Genomic DNA, 21092 nt, shown 5'->3' with positions numbered 1-21092 from the left:
TCATCTCCAGACGCACTTTTCAGGAGGATCTTCCTTCCTCTTTCACTAAAGAGCAAAACCAGATGAAGCAAAGGCCATCAGGGGACTTGCTCTGTTTCAGATATGACCTGCTCTCCATAGTCACAGTTGCCGCCCAGGTTAGACCACTGTCAACTGCCCGAGGCACCACAGTCCTTCCCATCTGACTTCCACAGAGCTGCCAGAGTGACCACTTGTGAAACCAAATGTGAGTCAGCTCTTGTCATCCCGTCTAGAATCCTCCGAGATTTTGATTGCCCCTAGGGAAAAGATGAAATTCGTCACATGGACTTTTGGGTCTGGCATCACTTCCCTCCAAGCTCTCTCTGCTCTGGCCATGATGCTTCGTCTAAAGTCTTCAGACCTACAAATATTCCCCCTGCCACAGGGCCTTTGAACACTGTTGGATCTGGAACATGATTTCCTCACCCATCCTGGCCTTGTTGCTGTCCTTCAGTTGCTCAGTCCGGTCTGACTCTTTGTGACCCCATGGCCTGCAGCACGCCAGCTTGCTCTATCCTTCACCATCTCCTGGAGTTTGCTCAAACTCATGTCCACTGAATCAGTGATGCCATCCAACCATCTCATCCTCTGTTGCCCATATCTCCTCCTGCCCTCAATCTTTCCCACCATCAGGGGCTGTTGCAATGAGTTGCCTCGTCACATCAGGTGGCCAAAGGACTGGAGCTTCAGCATCAGTCCTTCCAAGGAATATTCAGGGTTTATTTCCTTTAGGATGGACTAGTTTGATCTTGCTGTCCAAGGGACTCTCAAGAGTCTTCTCCAACACCACAATTCGAAAGCATCAATTCTTTGGTAGTCAGCCTTCTTTATGGTCCAACTCTCACATCCATACATAACTACTGGAAAAATCATAGTTTTGACTACATGGACCTTTGTCAGCAAAGTGACATCTCTGTTTTTAATAACTTTCCTTCCAAGGAGCAAGAGTCTTCATTTCATGGCCAAGATGTGTTCCAAGGTCACTTTCTCAATAGAAGCTTTTTTCTGGTCCCCCAGGAGGTCAGCTTGCTTTGGCTTACATCCCTTCCTTCCAAGACACCTACCCTAGAGAACTGGAATGTCACCCCCCCTGCCCCCAACTAGGACCACCAATACGTCCAGAGTGCCTGGCTCAGCCTTTGGCACGTGTTTGGGACTCAGTAAGTGTTGCTTTTTGGACGAATCTCGCCTCCAGTCTTTCATTCTCAGCGGACCGTGTCCTGATCTCTCTCTTTCCTCCCTCTCTACCCACACCTCACATCAAAGGGTCTCCTAGAGGTGAACTCTTTTCACCGCCATTCCCTTCACCCCATGCCCAGCCAAGCTCGCACGTCAGAAGTGGGCATTTGTGCCTCCACAGCCGCTCTGAGCCGACCACGAGAACACAGGGTGTGGATTCCACGGCTGTTATCGAAAGCCTTTCAGAATGGCTTGAGTCTTTCCACTCAACAGTAGACTGGGTGAATTTCTTGGAAACAATGTGCTTCTTACGAAAGAGATGAAGTTGAATGTTTCTCAGCAGCTTCTTCCTGGTCTGCCAGACTGCGCCTTGCTAGCTGTGCACTTTCTGGCATTTTCTGGCTTTCATTTCCATCAGGGGAACTGTGTGCCAACACCCCGGGGGGCCATGTTGAGAGCCAAGGCCCAGGAACTGGAAGGGCTGAGTCTGAGGCGCTGTTGCAACCACTTATTAGCTGTGTGACCTTTGGGGATTTATCCAAGTTCAAGGCACTTTAGATCAACATCTGTCAATGGAGAAATAACTAACATGTACCTGAGTCAGTTGGGAGGCAGGGTTTGGGAATATGAGGTCTACATTCTTTTTTAAACTTTTATGTATTTTTTCATTGGCTGCACCAGGTGTTGGTTCAGCACACAGGATCTTTAATAGCACTATCTGGGATCTGTTGTAGTTGGGGCAGTGGAACATAGCTCCCCGACCAAGGATCGAACCCTGGGCCCCTTGCACTGGGAGCTTGGAGTCTCAGCCACTGGACCGCCAGGGAAGTCCCCAGGGCATCTGCTTTCTAAGACCTCAAGTTTTGTATGTAAATAATGCTAAGACCCAGAGGGAGGGTGATGAAAGTTCACTCCATTTAATAAAAGAATGAGTGATCACTGTGTGCGCGAGTTTTCCCAGAGCCCATAAGATTTGGAAAATATACCATTAACAGCAAAGCGGAGCTTCTTCGGACCACCATCACAGGAAAACAGATGCAATCCCACCCCTCTGGCTCTCACCCACCTGCCATTATATGACCTGTAGCTCTTACAAAGGAGGCCCCTAGTTTTTTCTTGAAGTTCCCTGAGAGTATCTCTGAGGTGGGCCCTTGAGCTGTGAACACCGAGCTGTGCTCCCACGAGCCCTCTGGGTGTTGAGACTAAGCTGTGTCACGGGCGTTAGTGGGAGAGGTGTCTTTGCTCTCTCCTCAGCTGCCTTTTGGGCCAGGAGGAAGGAAACTGTACAGTCTTATCTCTCTGGGGGCTCAGAGATTTAGCAAAGCAGCTTTTCCAGTGTTCACTTAAAGGCTGCAGTGGGTTCAGGGGGACAAATCTGAAATGCAGACCCTCAGTGAATTCAGAGTTGCTCCTGTCTTCTTTCCTTGTGCTAAGTTGCTTCAGTTGTGTCTGACTCTTTGAGATCCTATGGACTGTAGCCCACCAGGCTCCTCTGTCCATGGAATTCTCCAGTCAAGAATACTGGAGTGGGATGCCATTGCCTTCTCCAGGGGATCTTCCCGACGCAGGGATCGAACCTGGCTCTCCCACATTGGCAGGCGGATTCTTTACTGTCTGAGCCACCAAGAAAGCCCTGAGGAGAGCTAGTGACAGCCATCTAAGTGCATCCCAAGCTACAGCATGGGAGCACCTGTCTGGTCCTCTGGAGAACAAGGTGCCAAGGATCCCATTCACTCAAAACTCCATAAACCCCAGGACACCAGCTGCTGCTTCTGCTAAGTCGCTTCAGTTGTGTCCGACTTTGTGTGACCCCATAGACGGCAGCCCACCAGGCTCCCCCATCCCTGGGATTCTCCAGGCAATAACACTGGAGTGGGTTGCCATTTGCTTCAATGCATGAAAGTGAAAAGTGAAAGGGAAGTCGCTCAGTCGTGTCCGACTCTTCACGACCCCATGGACTGCAGCCCACCAGGCTCCTCCATCCATGGGATTCTCCAGGCAAGAGTACTGGAGTGGTGTGCCACTGTCTTCTCCCCAGGACACCAGGGCCCACCTCTTTGAGGCCTTTCAGATACAACACCACCAAAAGGAAGAGGGCACTCAGCACAGTAATCCGTCCTGCCTGGATGAAGGCAGCACATCACTTAAGAAATATTAACCTTTCCTAAATCATAATTGAAAAAGACGACATGCACCGCAATGTTCATCATAGCACTATTTACAATAGCCAGGTCATGGAAGATGAATGGATAAGGAAGTTGTGGTACATATACACCATGGAATATTGGTGCTGGTTGGTGGTTTAGCCGCTAAGTCGTGTCTGACTCTGGCAACCCTATGGACTGTTACTCAGCCATAAAAAGGAATGCATTTGACTCAGTTCTAATAAGGTGGATGAACCTAGAGCCTGTTATGCAAAGTGAAGTGAGTCAGAAAGAGAAAAACAAATGTCATATATTAACGCATGTACAGGCCACAGTTCATGGGGTTGCAAAGAGTCGGACATGACTGAGTGACTAAGCACAGCACAGCACCGCATACATATGGAATCTAGAAAGATGGTACTACTGAGCCTCCTTGCTGGGCAGCAATGGAGAGGCAGACATAGAGGGGAGAAGAGGGTGGGCGAATGGAGAGAGCAGCACTGAAACATACATACATATGTAAAATAGACAGCCAGTGGGAATTTGCTGTGTGACGCAGGGAGTTCAGAGCCGGTGCTCCGTGACAATCTAGAAGGGTGGGATGGGGGTGGCGGTGGGAGGGAGGTTCACGTGGGAGGGGACACACGTATACCTATGGCTGATTCATGTTGCTGCATGGCAGAAACCGACACAATATTGTAAAGCAGATATCCTCCAGTTAGGAACAATTTTTTTTAAAATATTAACCTTTCCAGGGAAGGGAGTTATCACTGCAAGAGAGAAGCCCGGGCAAAATCTCAGATTTGAGGGTATTTTTGCCTTCTTTGGAGAAATATTTGACCAGGAAGCACCGCTTTTTCTATATCAAATTCCATCTCAAAGGCTAAATTCTATTTATTCTGAAGGGTTGAAGGTGTGGTGGTGGTGGCAATTTTAAAATGTTTCAAAGCCTCTGACAACAGCCAAATGAATTCACCTCTCATTGACATTCTCAAAAGTGCAGTTGTTTTAATAAAGGAAAATATATTTGGAAAGGATAGGCTGTAAAATTAAAAGTGTGCATTTTCAATGATCTCATGTGCTTTGCTGGACAGAAAAATTCCCCTAGCTCTGATTTTTCTAGCCGCTCTTAAAAAGAAAGATAAAAGAAGGGGAGTAAACATTCATAACTAGACATCTCATAAGGTCACTTTTTTTTTCTGTTTTGAATTAGGGCACATAAAAAAAGAAACATCTAAATCTGATGTTCAAACAACCTTTCAGTTTGATCCGTTTTTCTCGCCTTAAGAGTACATTTTATAAGTGCCCCAAATCTTTGAGCCTGTTCCTCCCTTTCTTTGCTCCTACCAGGTTTGAAAGGCAAATAACTTCTTCCTCCATCAATGTTCTGTCCAGAATGAACACCATATGGATGCTCTTTTTCAAACTGAATTATTTTTGGTTAGTTCTCTCCTTTGACCTTTAGCCTCCCAATCCTAAAATAACAGTGTACACATTTGAAAAGACTTAAGAGTTTCCATATCTACCATGGGGTGGAAGAAAGTTAATTACCCAAATGAAGCCTTGCAAATGTTACTTAAAATTAGACCTAAGAGGTATAGCGTGCATTTTTGCTTGCACATCACGAAGCAGTTAAGAAAATTTTCACAAAGTGCAAAGTATAGCTTTATTTTCTTTATTATTACCTTTTAATTTATTTATCTGTGCTGGGTTTTCGATGCAGCGCAGGGGATTTTTAGTTGAGGCACGTGGGATCTACTTCCCTGACCAGGGATCAAACTGGGGCACCCTGCATTGAGAGTGCAGAACAACTGGACCACTAGGGAAGTCTTGAAAGTATAATTTTAAAAACTGGTAATTAAAATCTCTATGGCAGTTGCTTTCAAACTTAAGTATGCATCTGAATCACTTGGAGGCTTTGTTAAAACAGCATACTGAGTTCACCTCAGTTTGACAAAGAAAGTCTTAGATGGGGGCCGAGACTTTGCATGTCCCACAAGCTATGACAAACCTAGACAGCATATTAAAAAGCAGAGACATCACTTTGCTGACAAAGGTCCATCTACTCAAAGCTGTGATTTTTCCACTAGTCATGTATGGATATGAGAGTTGGATCATAAAGAAGGCTGAGCGCCGAAGAATTGATGCTTTCAACTTGTGGTGTTGGAGAAGACTCTTGAGAGTCCCTCGGACTGTAAGGAGATCAAACCAATCAATACTAAAGGCAATCGACCCTGAATATTCATGGGTAGGACTGATGCTGAAGCTCTAATCCTTTGGCCACATGATGCAAAAAGAGGACTCACTGGAAAAGACCCTGATGCTGGGAAAGATTGAGGGCAGGAGGAGAAGTGAGCAATAGAGGATGAGATGGTTGGATGGGATAACCAATTAGTAAACTCCAGGAGATGGTGAAGGACAGGGACTGTCTTCAGTCATCCTCATGACTCAAGATCAAGTCTCTGGCTCTCCAGCCCTGGGCCAGGATTGGCCAGGTTGGGAGGGTCTTGGTCCCTTCACTTCTGCCCTTGCAGGGAGCCCTTCTGTATGTCCTGCCCCCTTCCTTTCTTGGAGTCCATGGCATGTGACTCTCTCGTGAACTGCAGGGCAGACAGGCCTCCCCACGGCTCATTCCTGAGTTGACAGAAGATGCTGTCTGTGCCACAGGCTCTGTCTGTGGAAGAGGATCAAAGGAAAGTCTCAACTTCCATGGTCCAGTTTGCGTGTTTAGGTTGACATTCATAATCCTCTGTTTTTAGAATCTGATCTAAATGCTTGGCTTTTATTATTTTTATATTTTTTCCCCCTAGTTTCAGAAGTCTCAAGTGCTTTTTGCCTTAAAAAGGATTACTTGGATTGCTTCATGAGGACACACCTTCTTATTCTTGGATTTGTCTGTTTAGCTGGAGAGCTCTGGGCCTTATTTGTTGTAAGACAGGTTCAGTTGCTCAGTCGTGTCTGACTCTTTGTGACCACATGGACTGCCGCACGCCAGGCTTCCTTGTCCTTCATCATCTCCTGGAGTTTGCTCAAACTCATGTCCATTGAGTCAGTGATGTCATCCAACCATCTCGAGGGAAGGAATATTTCTTATCCAGTTTTAAGGGCATGGGTTAACCTAAGATCTGAAATCAATTATTTCTCTAAACTCACTGGCAATAAATCTGAGCAATATAGGTAATGATTTTTGAACGTTGGACACTGGTAGGTTTACCTAAGTTTGAGGCACAGGATAAAAATATTGTAAATATGAAGACCTTCCTCTTGTCCTCTGTTACAGTGAAGATGAGGCTTCTGTGGATGAGTTCTCTGACCCTGACACTAATCAGACCACAGTCCCTGGAATTCTTTTGTGATGTACTCAGAGCAGGAGGTGCAGCTGCATGAGAAATGGGACCTGGGCCATGCGACGTCTTCCAGGTCCTCTTATCATACAGCACATGTGAGGATCCAATGAGGATCTCTCTCCCTCTGTCCCCTCGCACCCCAACACACACCCCCATACACCTGGGGTCATAACAGATAGATATTTCTCCTCAAGCCAAGTTGTGCTGGGTGGTAAAGAATCCGCCTGCCAACCCAGGAGATGTGGGCTTGATGCCTGGGTCAGGAAGATCCCCTGGAGAAGGAAATGGCAACCCACTCCAGTGTTCCTGCCTGGAAAATCCCATGGACAGAGGAGCCTGCAGGCTTTAGCCCATGGGGTTGCAAAAAGTCAGACAGACACAATGGAGCACACTGAAAAGTCTCACCCACCCAGACTCGCCGCCCTTGCCCACCTGTGCCCTGGGGCTGTCTTAGAAAAGCCAAGAGATTGATGGTGCCTACGTCTGTCCTCTGAGATCTCAGCACCTCAATGCCAAGGACCCTCCAGGAGTGAGGGTCTTGGTTTTGTGGCACCCTCATTGCCCCCCTATCTATAAATGACTGCCAGAGACTAAGCCCAATGTAAGAATAGCAACACCTCCATCCCACTTTGGGACAGGTTAAATACTTGGTTCAGGCTTCTCAGGCAGCCCAGTGGTAGAGTTCACCAGCAAATGCAGGAGACACAGGTTCGATCCCTGGGTGGGGAGATCCCCTGGTGGAGGAAATGGCCACCCACTCCAGTATTCTTGCCTGGGAAATGCCATGGACAGAGGAGCCTGGCGGGCTACAGTCCACGGGGTATCACCAGAGTTGTGCATGACTGAGCATCACAGCTTCTAGGTTCACTTTCACTGCATTTCATACGTGCAGGTGAGGGTCTGAGCGTGGCCCAGGGACACGAAGCAGACACACACCTCACTGAGCTGTCATACATGATGGGCACCCCCGGCTGGAGCCCCTTCGTGTTACACAGCACGGCAGATGACGCACGTGACGGACTGGCTGCAGCCTGTGGCCCGCGGTCACCTCCCTGCTCGTTGCTGCCTCCCCAAGCAGGGAGGAGGTGGAGCGGCCATCTATCAAGCTGACGGCCTCCCCCCACACCAGCCCATCTGGCAGGGCCGCAGAGCGCAGTGAGCGCTCCAGCTCTCTTGGGGTTGCGCCTCTTTTCTATTAAATGCAGCATTTGCTGATAAAGTGGAGAGTCTAAGAATACTTTATATGGTACATCTGGCAGTTTGAATGATGTTATTCACAAATGCTATAAATCGATGTGTTAGCTCTTCCTGTGTTATCCAAGTTTTTAGATAAACCAGTATGTGGTGGAATTCTCAATTAATTCAGATTATCAGTATCTGTTCAGCTTGGACAGACAGTGAAATATCTAGCTACACTCTCCCCAAAGGCACGGTCAATCAGACTTGACCAGATTTGCCAGGGCTCTAGTGTTAAGAGTGACCTAGTGTATTAAAACAAAACAAAAAACCCTAAACAAACAAAAAAACCATTAAAAGCATTTCGAGTCTGGTCTTATAATTTTATGCATTTTGAAAAAGAATCCTTCTTTTAAGTGGCTATAAAAGGTATTAGGGAAACATCAAAAATTATAAAATCTATTTTTGACTGGATTCATTTGTCCCTTATATGGGGATTTCCCTGAATGAGGCAACTGAGGAGATTTAGGGAAGACATTTATATAAAGGCAATAATCTCATCATAAAAGATAATACCCTTCAGTAAGGCTGAGGAAACAGCCAAGAGAATTACAGAAATTTACTTTTTTTTTTTTTAAAGAAAAAGTTCAGTTCAGTTCAGTCACTCAGTCATGTCTGACTCTTTGCAACCCCATGCACTGCAGCACGCCAGGACTCCCTGTCCATCACCAAATCCCGGAGTTTACTCAAACTCATGTCCATCGAGTCAGTAATAACATCCAACCATCTCATCCTCTGTTGTCCCCTCTCCTGCCTTCAATCCTTCCCAGCATCAGGGTCTTTTCCAACGAGTCAGTTCTTTCCATCAGGTGGCCAAAGGACTGGAGTTTCAGCTTCAGCATCAGCCTTTCCAATGAATATTCAGGACTGATTTCCTTTAGGATGGACTGGTTGGATCTCCTTGCAATCCAAGGGACTCTCAAGAGTCTTCTCCAACACCACAGTTCAAAAGCATCAGTTCTTTGGTGCTCAGCTTTCTTTATAGTCCAACTCTCACATCCATACGTGACTACTGGAAAAACCATAGCTTTGACTAGATGAACCTTTGTTGGCAAAGTAATGTCTCTGGTTTTAATATGCCGTCTAGGTTGGTCACAACTTTTCTTCCAAGGAACAAGTGTCTTTTAATTTTATGGCTGCAGTCACCATCCGTAGTGATTTTGGAGCCCCCAAAAAAGTTTGTCAGTTTCCATTGCTTCCCCATCTATTTGTCATGAAGTGATGGGACCAGATGCCATGATCTTAGTTCTCTGAATGTTGAGTTTTAAGCCAACTTTTTCACTCTCCTCTTTCACTTCCATCAAGAGGCTCTTTAGTTCTTCTTCACTTTCTGCCATAAGGGTGGTGTCATCTGCATATCTGAGGTGATTGATATTTCTCCTGGCAATCTTGATTCCAGCTTGTGCTTCATCCAGCCCAGCATTTCTCATGATGTACTCTGCATATAAGTTAAATAAGCAGGGTGACAATATATAGCCTTGTCGTACTCCTTTCCTGATTTGGAACCAGTCTGTTAATTTAATTAACATTTATTTAAATATGAGTGATGCAATATATGAAGGAATGTGAAAACAGAAGGTTTAAAGGCCAATAATTGAACATTACATCAAAACATTGTTTGGATGGACAAATAAACCTTAAGATGAATCAGCTGTAAAAGTGACTTGGTTTAACTAATCTAAAGGTAGCTCGTCTTGCAAGTTTGTGGTCTCTTCAAAGGATGTTAAATGCTGTTAACCAAAGATTACATATAAAAATGTTTAAGTGGAGGATGTAGTTGGAAGTGTGACGCTGACAACAGGCAGAGGTGGGCTGCTCAGTGTTGAGGATGCAGCCCCCACAGCAGGGTCTGCACACCCTGCCCTCAGCACTCAGCAGACTGCCCTCATCATAGCCTGAGTCTTACTGCTGGGGGCAGTTACACACAGGGTAGGGAGGAGGGCAACCCACTCCAGGATTCTTGCCTGGAGAATACCACGCACAGAGGAGCCTGGTAAGCTATGGTCCATAGGGTCACAAAGAGTTGGACACGGCTGAAGCACACACAAAGGGAGAAGGGGCCACTGCAATGCTTATAACAACATCTTGCTTTGTAGCAGAATCAATTACAAAAAAATTCTGGAATGCTCTATGTAAAATATTATACGGATCAACTTTATTGAAAGTGAATGCACAGCGATGATGCAGCATAAAGAAATTTTCCCAGTATCAAAGCCTGGGTGACCTTTCCTCATTTATTACAAAGGGAAGGATCAGCCAGCAGGGGTGGTTACTTATTCTTGCTGAGGGTTCTCTGCTTTTCTGCGTGCTCCACAATCTTCTCTTCCACATAGAGACCCTTCCGCTTCCGCACTGCGTTCATGTACTTCCGGGCCTGGTTCTCGGAATCAGCCTTTTCCCCAAAGTGCAGGTACTCCTCCTCGGTGGTTGGTACCCAGAAGGGGTCGCTGGGGATGATCTTGTAAAGGAAGGTGACAAAATGTGCTAGATTAGACAACTATACTTTTATTTCCAATGCTAATTCATACAGTCTTAGCTTAAGAAATGAACGCTAAGCAATGAAGAGGTAAGCTTGCTAGAAATGGTAATAAACAACCATGAACAAATGGAGGCAGATTCAATGAAACCTGTAATATACACATTAGTCTTTACTCTTAGAGCCTTTTTATAGAACACTAAGGAAGTAAGAAAACTATTACTTTTGAACAATATAATAGGAAAGACTCTCCCCTACAGTACGATACCCCTGGGCAGAGGTGTTATTTCATTAATTTCGCCTTTGTCCTCAGCACAGATCAACACATGGGTCTGTTCTTGACTATTCTGAGTTTTTGCTCCAAAATTCAGTGCAGTATGAGGAGGTCAGTATTGCCAACATGCTGACCACATTCTACAAAATCGGCTTTACAAGTAAGGACAGTGAGATTCTGACTTTCATATGTCTTGTTCTTTTTTTCTTATTTTCCAACTGGGCAGAAAGAGGTAGTATGTCTCAAGTGGTCTCAAATCCCAATACTCTTCGGTTTAAGACACAGAAATGAAAGAAGAATTTATTTTATAATAATCACTCTTCAATACAACAGTAGGAAATTTCTATGGACTAGGAAGGGAGAGAAGAGAGCCCACAGTGATAAACGGAGGTACAAGCCCTATCCACTTCCCATAGGGAGCCAAGACAGGAAGGGTCATGAGGGCCAGACTCTTACTGCCCACTGAGGATAGACGGGCCCAAAGCCACATACCCCAGGCATGTGGGGACAGAACCCCCCCGTCTTCTTGGGAGGTGGAGTAACTGTCTGCCTGGGCCTGTGGCTAGAAGTGACTAGTAGGTCACGAGAGAAAAGCCATCACCTTCTGAAGATGAGGCTCGGCCCGTGCAGAGTCTGTGGTCCTGCACGTCTACAGTGGGGAAGGCACTGACCTGAGCCGCAGCCCTCAGGAGGGCAGAGGAGGAGAGAAGCCCCACTGCAAGTGACCCTGCCAGTGTGACTCTGAGGACAAGACGAAATCCAGCACCACGAAAGACAGGTGCCAGACTCAACAAAAGGAGAACGAACAGTGGGAGAGAGAGAGAACAGCTAATCTGAAGACAAAGTTCTAGAGAATTCTTGTAAAAATCCCCCAAGAAATAAAGGAGATGGGGGTGGGGAACAGCAGTTATAAAACAGTAGGCAGTTGTGAAAAAGAACTAGACCACACATCACAGTCTCGTAAGTGTGTAAAAGCACAGAACAGTGCCCTTAGGCTGAAGTACTAGACATGAGGACTAAGGTGTCCTCAAGGTATATGTCCACAGAGCATCAGCAACATCTCCAAGGGTGCCATTAGCAAAGGACTGGCAGGCGGCTGTTATTGTTCAGTCAGTCACTAAGTCGTGTCCAACTCTCTGTGACCCCATGGACTGCAGCACGCCAGGCTCCTCTGTCCTCCACTATCTCCCAGAGTTTGCTCAAATTTATGTCCATTTAGTTGATGATGCCATCCAGCCATCTCATCCTCCACTGCCCCCTTCTCCTCCTGCCTTCAATCTTTCTCCACATCAGGGTCTTTTCCAATGAGTGGCCTCTTCACATCAGGTGGCCAGAGTGCTGGAGCTTCAGCATTACCATCAGTCCTTCCAATGAATACTCAAGGTTGACTTTCTTTTAGGACCGGCAAGTTGCTGGGGTCCTGCCCACTCCAGGTCTCATCTGACAAGGCAGCAGAGCAGTGCGAGGGGTGATGCTGCTGATCTGGAAGTCCCCCACATGTGAGAGGGCGTGGAGTGGCCAAGAGGCTGGTAGCAGCCTGGGCGCAGGACAAAGGCAGCTGCAGGTGTGGACTTCCAGAGATCAGTGGCTGTTGGAAAGATTCCTGAGACTGTTTGGTGCCACCATACTGGCTCTAGCAGCTAGATGGGACCGGACCAGGCAAGCCACTTGCTGGACAAGGCCACTGAGGCTCTAGAGGGCACCGTGCTGGAGCTGAGGTCCCCACCTTCTCCCCACAGAAGGCCCTCTCTTTCTCAGAGAGCGGAAGGGGAAGAAGGTCAGGAAATGGACCATGTACCTGGGTGGTCATCCACAAACACTATACTTGTAGAAGACTAGTTCTAAGCCAGTCATTAGTGTCTCCCTCTAACTAGTTGGATGATAAATGCATCGTGGAATATAAAGAAGCCACATGTTCTTAGCAGGTCTCAGTGGTAGCAGTGAATACATTTTTGTTGTTCAGTTGCTAAGTCGTGTCCAATTCTTTTCGACCCCATGTACTGTGGCACACCAGGCTCCCCTGTCCTTCACTATCTCCTGGAGTTTGCTCAAATTCATGTCCATTGAGTCGGTGATGCCATCCATCTCATCCTCTGCCACTCCCTTCTCTTCCTGCCCTCAATCTTTTCTAGCAGTAAGTGAGGGGCTGGTTGGGAGACAGCAGACTCAGACTGGCCAGTTTAAGACCAGAGAGTCCTTTTTTCAAGAATGTAGGACCCAGGAGCTTCAGAAGGGTCCGTTTTCTGTCGGCACATATTTCTGAAGTTTGCTCAGTTTGCTTCCCGAGACTCGGGGGCCGCTGTCTGTGTTCATCTCCTGCTGCCCAGGGACTCGCCTGACACAGGCCCAGTTGCCTGCACTTCCTCTGTCCTGCACGGGCAGCTGCTGTCTTCACCTGCACCCCTCCTGTATCTAGGTTCTTGCCTTGACATGTCGAACAAACTGTCAGCAGAGGGGAGATGGAGTACTCTTTGTCAGGAAGAGGCTAGCCTGGTTCAGCCCCATCTGACTGCATTAGGGTCATGATGAATTTTCTTTGTGGGCGATGACAAGGTGACCCCAAAGACAGTACAGGTGATGCTCACAGAAAAGCATCCCCGAGGCAGGAGAGCAGAGCTTGCTATCAGTTTTGAAGAAAAGGTGCTTTCTTCTAACAGGATCACCCAGAATTCATGTGCCTGCGGGCAGGATATTTTTTGCACCTTCAGAATCTAAAGAGCACTTCATCTTCTAACTCACAGGAAGAAGGCACCCAAGTGCTAGTTGTTGCCCTGAGCATTAAAAAACAACAACAACAAAACTAGGAAAAAAAAAAGCTTTGGGAGCTCTATTTCAATACTTTGCCCAATTCTCCCTATGATTATAGCTGGCAGGTGGGAAATACCATGTCCAAATTACATGTCTTCGGTGCTACTGCAATCACTTCTTCCTTACCCTGCACGGCCTTTAGCGCACCCCCGGGGGAATCTCAGTATTAAACAGTGAGACTCGAGGTTATGCTGACATACACGTAGAACAGCACTGACTGGTAATATTTCTTTCTGTGTCCCTTATTAGCTCCTTTTCTTCCTTTTTTTGCAGAAGGGTAAAACATAGAAAGAGAAATTATGAGACTGCTGACTTCAAAGGTTTCCTCGTGGAAAATGCCTGTAATTTTATTTTCTCTATTTTTCTGAAGCACTTTCTCTCAAAAGCTCTTGATTGTAAATTATATGGTGTGGTAGAATACAAATGAAAAACAGTGCCTTGGAGTGAGAAGCCAGATCTTGACAACTGTGTTATTTCTGAACCTAACTATGGCGGGGGGTGGGGGGGACTGAGACAGCCAGAAAACATCAGATCAGTGACATTTAAGTGTAATGGATTTTCAAGACTTTCAAAGATTTGAAGCTTTGGGGAATGGGACCATGGCAGGTGGCAAGGGGATGACAGAGGGATGGTACAAAACTGCAGCTAACTTTTCTTGACTACACTTCCCCTACAGTTGTTTACTGAAGGATCGATTTGTAATGACAAGCTATAACTAAGCCCCAAACTAGTATTTTTTAAAAATTACTATTAAGTATATAAGATTAACTTTCAACCCCCCACCTCTTTTTTCACATTTTGAGAGAGAAAGAAGACTGAAGAAACCATCATGATTTTCGTACCGACAAAAACTGCGTATTTGGTCAAAATTTGCTGTTTTATATTAACTGTTCCTAAATACCTATTCTCCTCTTTTTCTTTAGTAATAGGTATTTTGGGTGGGCATACAGACGACCGAGGTTCTGGGAAGAGGGGTAGATAGTCACACCTTTTCTATAAAGCCCAAGACAGTAGGTAAAATAGACTGTGGGCCTCATGGTCTCAAGAGTCCTCTTGAAAGCAGCCATGTAAGATATGCAAATTAAGGGGTGTGGTTATACTTTATTTACCAAAACAAGTAACGGGTCAGTGCTGACTCCTGGTGCTAGTGGCAAAGAAACCACCTGCCAAGGCAGGAGACGCAAAAGATGTGGGTTCAATCCCTGTGTGGGGAAGATCCCCTGGAGGAGGAAATGGCAACCCACTCCAGTATTCTTGCCTGGAGAATCTCATGGACAGAGGAGCTTGGTGGGCAACAGTCCATGGTGTTGCGTACAGTCAGACTCAGTATGACCCAGGTAAGACCACACTGCCAGCCTCCTTGTCAGGTGGAGCCTTGCTTGACATGCTGGATGAGTTCTGGGCAGTGGGATGAAGGGGAGTGACTTGGGCAGCATCCTCTTAAAGGGCTGGAGTGCGCCCTCTGCCTGTTCCTGGATCTTACTGGCGGGAATGCAGGGGTGATGGGAGGAGGTGGAACGTCCCCTCCAGACCACCAGTGGACGCACAGTGCTGAGAGAGGCAGCCCTGGACTCAAGAGAGAACCTTCTGCTTTATCTGAGCCACTCTGCTTTGGGATTCTTTCCACAGAGCAGACTTATCAGTTTCATACACAATGTATTTGCCAGTTGGGAAAGGATGAGAAGTTTTATAGATTTAAAAAAAAAAAATGTGCATTATAGAATCACTCTCAAGGATAAGAATGACTATAAGGTGATGAAGTATTTTAAACAAACAATAGAATAAGCGAATTCCAATACAGAATTCGTTCAATGATGATGTCATTTCAAGAGCTCTGAATATGTGTCTTCCATCTGCATCTACAGAGAATCCCACTGATCACTCAACCTACACTCTGTTCTGACCAAACATCCTGTCACCCAGTTTTTTGCACCAGGGTTGATCTAGGTCTTCTTAATGAGATGTACTTGTCATCTCTTAAGACATTCAGAAGCACGAGCTCTAAGTTCTGAAGGCTGTTTTCAGCAGTGGTAGCACAAGTGAAGAAAGTGTTGCATTTCTCAAGGTCATTACTTTGAAGTGGAGTAAGTCTTCTGTTCTAAGTATCACTTTGCTGCACTGTCCTATAATCACACATCTGGTTGCTAGAACGTGTGTGAGACAATGCTGTTTTTCATTAGGAATGTCAGTAGTACATTTATCCTGCTCCAGTATGCTTGCCTGGAGAATCCCATGGACAGGAACCTCGTGGACTTCAGTCCATGGGGTTGCAAAGAGTCAGACTCGACTGACTAACACTTTCACTTCTTCATAGACATAGTTCTTCAGAAGCTGCCTTTATGAATCCATCCCTTCTATTTTTCACTGGTTTGTGCTCTTATGTAAAAGTTGAGTGCCAAAAACCAAAACCAAAAAGCTAGAAGTCCAGATAAGTGGGAAATTATTACCCATAAGCATGGGGATTAACAAATAACTTACATATTTTGTGCTACTGTTTTCTACATAATGAAGTCCAGCAATGGTATCTACTCAGACATAAGCCAATAGAGCCATAGAAACATCATTTAGTTTCGAGACAAAAATGCAAAAAAAATTTCATAGGAAATCACTGTTAAAATGTAGCTTGTACCAACAACCAAAAAAGGTAACCTAAATTGGAACAATATTAACTTTAGTTCTATCAAGCACAAAAAATGTAACTTTCTTTTTTTAAGGAGAAGCAGACACAACTAAGTGTTTTGGACTAGCAACAGATTTAGATGAAATACAGTAGGTCCTTGTTGGCTATCCATTTGAAATACAGCAGGGCATACATGTCCATCTCAAACTCCCTGACTACCCCTTCCCCTCTGGTAACCATAAGTCTGTTCTCCAAATGTATGTGTTTTGATGAGTCATTTTGTGCCACAACACCTGAAGCCCACAGGAGCCCTGAGTCTCCATAATGGGGACTGAGGAACGTGAAACACGGAATCATTCAAAGTTCTCTCTTGTAAGAAGCATAACTGTTTGCCTTTAAATGTTATAAGTGCTTTTTCCCCAGAAGAAACATTAAAGTTCCATTTTCAAAATACCTGTGGTTTTCTTACCTACAATATATCTTTGGAAGGGGAAAAAAGGATTAAATGTTCTTAAATTTTACATCAAAAAAAAAAAAAAAATGAGTACGTGTGTGTGTGTGTATTACAAAGCACATATAATCTCAGGTCTTCCAGTCTGGATGAAAAAATGCCATCAGCTTTGACCACGCAGGACCAGGTAAGACCAACCGGCCTGGGAAGTGGTTGGCTCCTGGGGGCGCCCCCTGTGGGGAAGCACAGCCTGAGATGACAAGGAAGAACTCGGATTTGGCTTCTTACCTCCCAGTGGCTGAATACCAGCTGTGGGCTAGCCAGGCCACTGGTCCTCTTCCGGATCTCATCGGCAAAGCCGAAGCTCTCAGCCACGGGCAGCACGGCCTTGATGATGAACATGTCTGTCCCCTCTTTCATCTCCTCCTGCAGTACTCGTCCTTCTCTCTTTGACAGGACCGCGTAGACCCGACCTGCAAAGCCGCACATCTTTTAAATTCACTGACCGGTTACCTGTCTTGAGCTGCACCGAGATGCGACTGTTCCTACACTCTCTTAACACTCTACTGATGATTAACTTTGATCCCAGTAATTCTGGCTTACAAAGGCATGGGAAATATCCAAGCATTTATTTAAAAGGATAAGCGTGACAATCACAGAAAAATTAGAAACAAGTAACAAAAGGTGAAATCACCCCAAAGGGCATTACCCAAGACAATCCCCTCCACACAACATGGAAAGAGGGAGACCTTTAAAAGGACCCTGGGTACACTGTCACTAGCGGCTGTCTTTGAGTATGAATTCCAATGAGTTAGTATGACTGGGCTTTATAAATGTTAAATGTATTTTCACAATTACATCACATTATTAATGTGATGATGATAATTATAATGATGACAAGCTATTTGGGTCTAGTAAGCAAGCAACTGGCACAATGACATTTTTATACTAAAAATTAAAGCCATATATAAATGCTCGCTCATATTTAAGCTGATATTTCAGTGTTACAAGAATATGGGTTTTATTCCCTGAGAACTGTGTGTTTGGAATCTTTAACATCTGGTAAGAATTTTTGGCTTCTGGGCTTTGCAATGGCTCAGTGGTGAAGAACCCCCCTGCTATGGCAGGAGACCTGTGTTCAATCCCTGGGTCAGGAAGCTCCCCTGGAGGAGGAAATGGCAACCTACTCCAGTATTCTTGCCTCAAGAATCCCATGGACAGAGAAGCCTGGTGGGCTACAGTCCATGGGGTCACAGAGTCAGACATGACTGAGTACTACAGTCCATGTGGCGAGGAACTTGCTGGAGTGCGAGGATACCTTCAGCTGCCACTCAGACAAAATGCTTCTAAGGACACAGTAGTCTACAAACGCATTATCCTGGAGAATTGACACTGCAGTGAAGCAGAGTATCAGTCTCCTGGGACTACCACATGGAGTCCTGGACTCTGTCCTCCTCAACAACTGGGCAGGGAGCTGGTGTGGAGGTCGCCCACCCTGACTTACCATTTACTTTTTAGACTAGAAACTGAGTGTGGAGAGCAAAACTGTCTGAACTGGCAAACTTTTCTCTCTGACTCAGATTTCCCCCTGGTGGTGGTGATGAGGAAGGAGAAAGGAAAACCAATAGCAGGAAACCCATTGTGTCACAAGGCATAAAAAGACAAACAAAAGCTTAAAAACTCTGATGGGCCTTCCCATCTCCAGGCTTAGCAGAAAAACAAATTAAAAACGCCCACAGTGATGACAGGGACACCTGTCCTCTTTTCTAACCTGTGGAACGCCGCCCCCAGCCCCGGCACCGCCCTCCCCATGTGCCCAAAGGAGCTGACACTGGCTTCTTCACTATGTGCTCTGTCTTCAGCACCCGGACTCAACCAGCTGCCCTGAGCTCTATTAAAACTGCTTCTTTTCAAATTTCAGCCATTTTCATATTGCCCCAGGTGGCACAGTGGTAAAGAACCCCCTGCCATCACAGGAAGACATGTGTTTGACCCCTGGGTTGGGAAGATCCCCTGGAGAAGGAAATGGCAACCCACTCCAGTATTCTTTCCTGGGAAATCCACTGGAGAGAGGAGCCTGGCAGGCTGTAGTCCGTGAGGTTGCAGAGAGTTGGACATGACTGAGCAACTAACACATACACCTCTTCATCAACCTAAGTGTCTTTTCCTCAATCCTCACTCTGTGACTTCTCTGCAGTTTCTGCAACTACTGATCAACACTCTGACACATCTCAACAATCTTAGGGCTACTTTCCTCTGACCCCTGGCCCTCTGACCATCATTCTACTAATTCTTAAGGGTATGATTTCTTCCTAAGAGTATTCTTTGAGGCTCCAAGCTCTTCTCCAAACCAACTTTCCCTTCAGAGAGCCCCTTCATTTCTCATTGGTGTGGTTTAAATGATTAACTTTATGTCTGGGATGCCTGGGACTATTTCTTAGCCAGGCCTCTCACTTGACCTCTGATCCCACATTTACTGAGACACTGGCCCGCAGGGCATCTCCATGGTGGAGGGTGTGCTAAGTCACTCCGGTCCTGTCCCACAACCCCATGGGCCTTTAAGCCGCTTGAAGACAGCATCAGCCTTCTCTCCTCCAGGCTTTCTCTGACATGACCTTCCTCTTGCATCCTGACCACTCTCGTTTGAACTACTATTAATACAACTTATTTACATAGCTTTTAGAACACAGTATCTAGAAATGAAAGCAGTATTTTAGATACAGTGTGAAAAGCTCTTGAAAAAAGCAGAACAATTAGTGTCTTTTTTTTTTTTCAATTAGTGTCTTTATTAGAGATTCCCCTCTGGGCTGTGCAAGATCTGCCTGAAATTCGTATGAGGGAAAAAAATTCATTGGAATTAGCCAGCGGGTGAACTAATCATCTTTATTTACTCTGCCACCTCATTCTAAGGGGAGTTTTAAGGTGGTTTATGGAAGTATAGCCCAAACAAGGGGGTAGGGCGGGAGAAAGAATGAGTGAACTGGGGCAGACGCACCATGAAGAGGTGGGCCAGTGGGGATGAGCCGCTTGACTCCATCCCACTGCAGGTTAGAAGCCCCTCCCCTTCCTTCATGGGATCAATAATTGTGACTGAAACTGAATGTAATTGATCATGTAAATTTGGCCCATTCCATCTTAATTCTGCTAAAACTAAAAAAACTGGGACACAGTGATAGATCACTGAACAAAGGGAAACAGCCACACAAAAAAAAGAAAAAAACCTTCCAGATACACTAGGTGCTCATGACTGGTGTGTCTAATGCTTGAGAGCACTCAGGGACCCCCTCTACAGCCGCTGCTCGGCTGGGACACAAAAGCAGCCGCATCAATGAAGATTCGTGAGCCTGTGGCCCCTGACTGGGCATATTCTGATGCCTTCTTGACTGGGCATCTGCTCCATCACCCCGAGTCGTTGGTTCACTCACTCCAAGGAAACTCACTGTGCACCCAACTGTATGCAAGGCAGCAGGGGAGAGGCATCCTCCAGGATGGACAACAGCAACAGAAAGGTTAATGGCCTGGACTGGTTGTGATCAGGGCTCTGGTTTTAATGACTACACTATAAATGTCTCAGCCTGTACTCCAGGCCCTTTATGACCTGGCAGGAACCCAACACCCCAGCTCTTGAAACGGCCAGACCCTAGTGCACAGACCCTACGCTCTTAGCCAAGATAAACCGTGCACAGCCCACAGGACACGTTTGAGGTTTTTCCACTCTGAGCTCAGTTTCTCCAATTCAGAGCACACTCAGCCCAACTTTACAGTCAAATCCTTTCCATTGTTTAAAGCCCATTCAAAAACAACTTGCTCCATGAAGCAGTCTGTGAGATCCTAAGATCAAAATAATCTCTTCACCATTTGGGCCTCACCTGTTCTTTTGTGGCATTATAGATTCTTATGTATCAATACATATTTTCTTCTTCCAGGCTAAGCTGTAAGATTGGTCTGCAGATTCTACAATCTTTAGAGCTAAAGTTTGGCAATTAAAGTTGACTTTTTTTTTCTTTTCTTCTGAATTAGCAAAGGAGGCAGTGGTTCATAGCAATGTTTTCTCTAATAGGAAACAAATAGGAAACAATGTGAATTTCCAATGTGGGGATGATGAGAAGTAAACTACAGCATATCAGATTGACAGGATATTATGCAGAGGTTAAAATGCAAATTATGACTACTAAGTAGCCAAATGGAAGTGTGTTTATAAAGTAAATAACAAATGTAAAAGCAAAACACCTATCAGCCTCTAGCATAATATAAAAACAGCTATGCAAAATGTACTACTGTGGACAAAGATTGTACAAGAAAATGAAAAATGATGGGTTGATTTCCAAGAAGGAAGATTTTTCTTTCATCTTATGGTTTCTGTTACTCTTGGTGACACTTGTGGTTTAACTTCAACTAAACACACACACACACACAGAAATCGGTGGGCACTTCTTATTCCTACTACACTAACTTCTCTTCCTTTTGTCACAGAACATCTAGACTGCTAAATCAAGCCAGTGCGGTTGACAGGATGCAGATGGTCTTCAACCAAAC

General features: G+C 45.6%; 1 protein-coding gene across 6 annotated transcripts in view; it reads right to left on the bottom strand.

Annotated features, from left to right (window-relative positions):
• Positions 1–10060: 10060 nt before the first annotated feature.
• The window catches only part of EFL1 (elongation factor like GTPase 1), a 113951-nt gene continuing 102919 nt past the window's right edge, over positions 10061–21092 (bottom strand). For all 6 annotated transcript variants that reach the window (XM_086364323.1, XM_086364326.1, XM_086364321.1 and 3 more), the window contains exons 19-20: positions 16845–17029; positions 10061–10385 (exon numbers count right to left, since the gene is read on the bottom strand). In XM_086364323.1, the coding sequence (XP_086220449.1) occupies positions 10197–10385; positions 16845–17029 (374 nt within the window). In that variant the 3' untranslated portion in view covers positions 10061–10196. The remainder of the gene's footprint in view (positions 10386–16844; positions 17030–21092) is intronic.

This window comes from Bos grunniens, chromosome 21, assembly GCF_055505025.1.
Source record: "Bos grunniens cultivar Pamir isolate PY7600 chromosome 21, Bosgru_T2T1.0, whole genome shotgun sequence".
NCBI classification, from domain to species: Eukaryota; Metazoa; Chordata; class Mammalia; order Artiodactyla; family Bovidae; genus Bos; species Bos grunniens.
The sequence above is the reverse complement of the archived record's forward strand: the minus strand, read 5'-3'. Positions and strand labels throughout refer to the sequence as shown.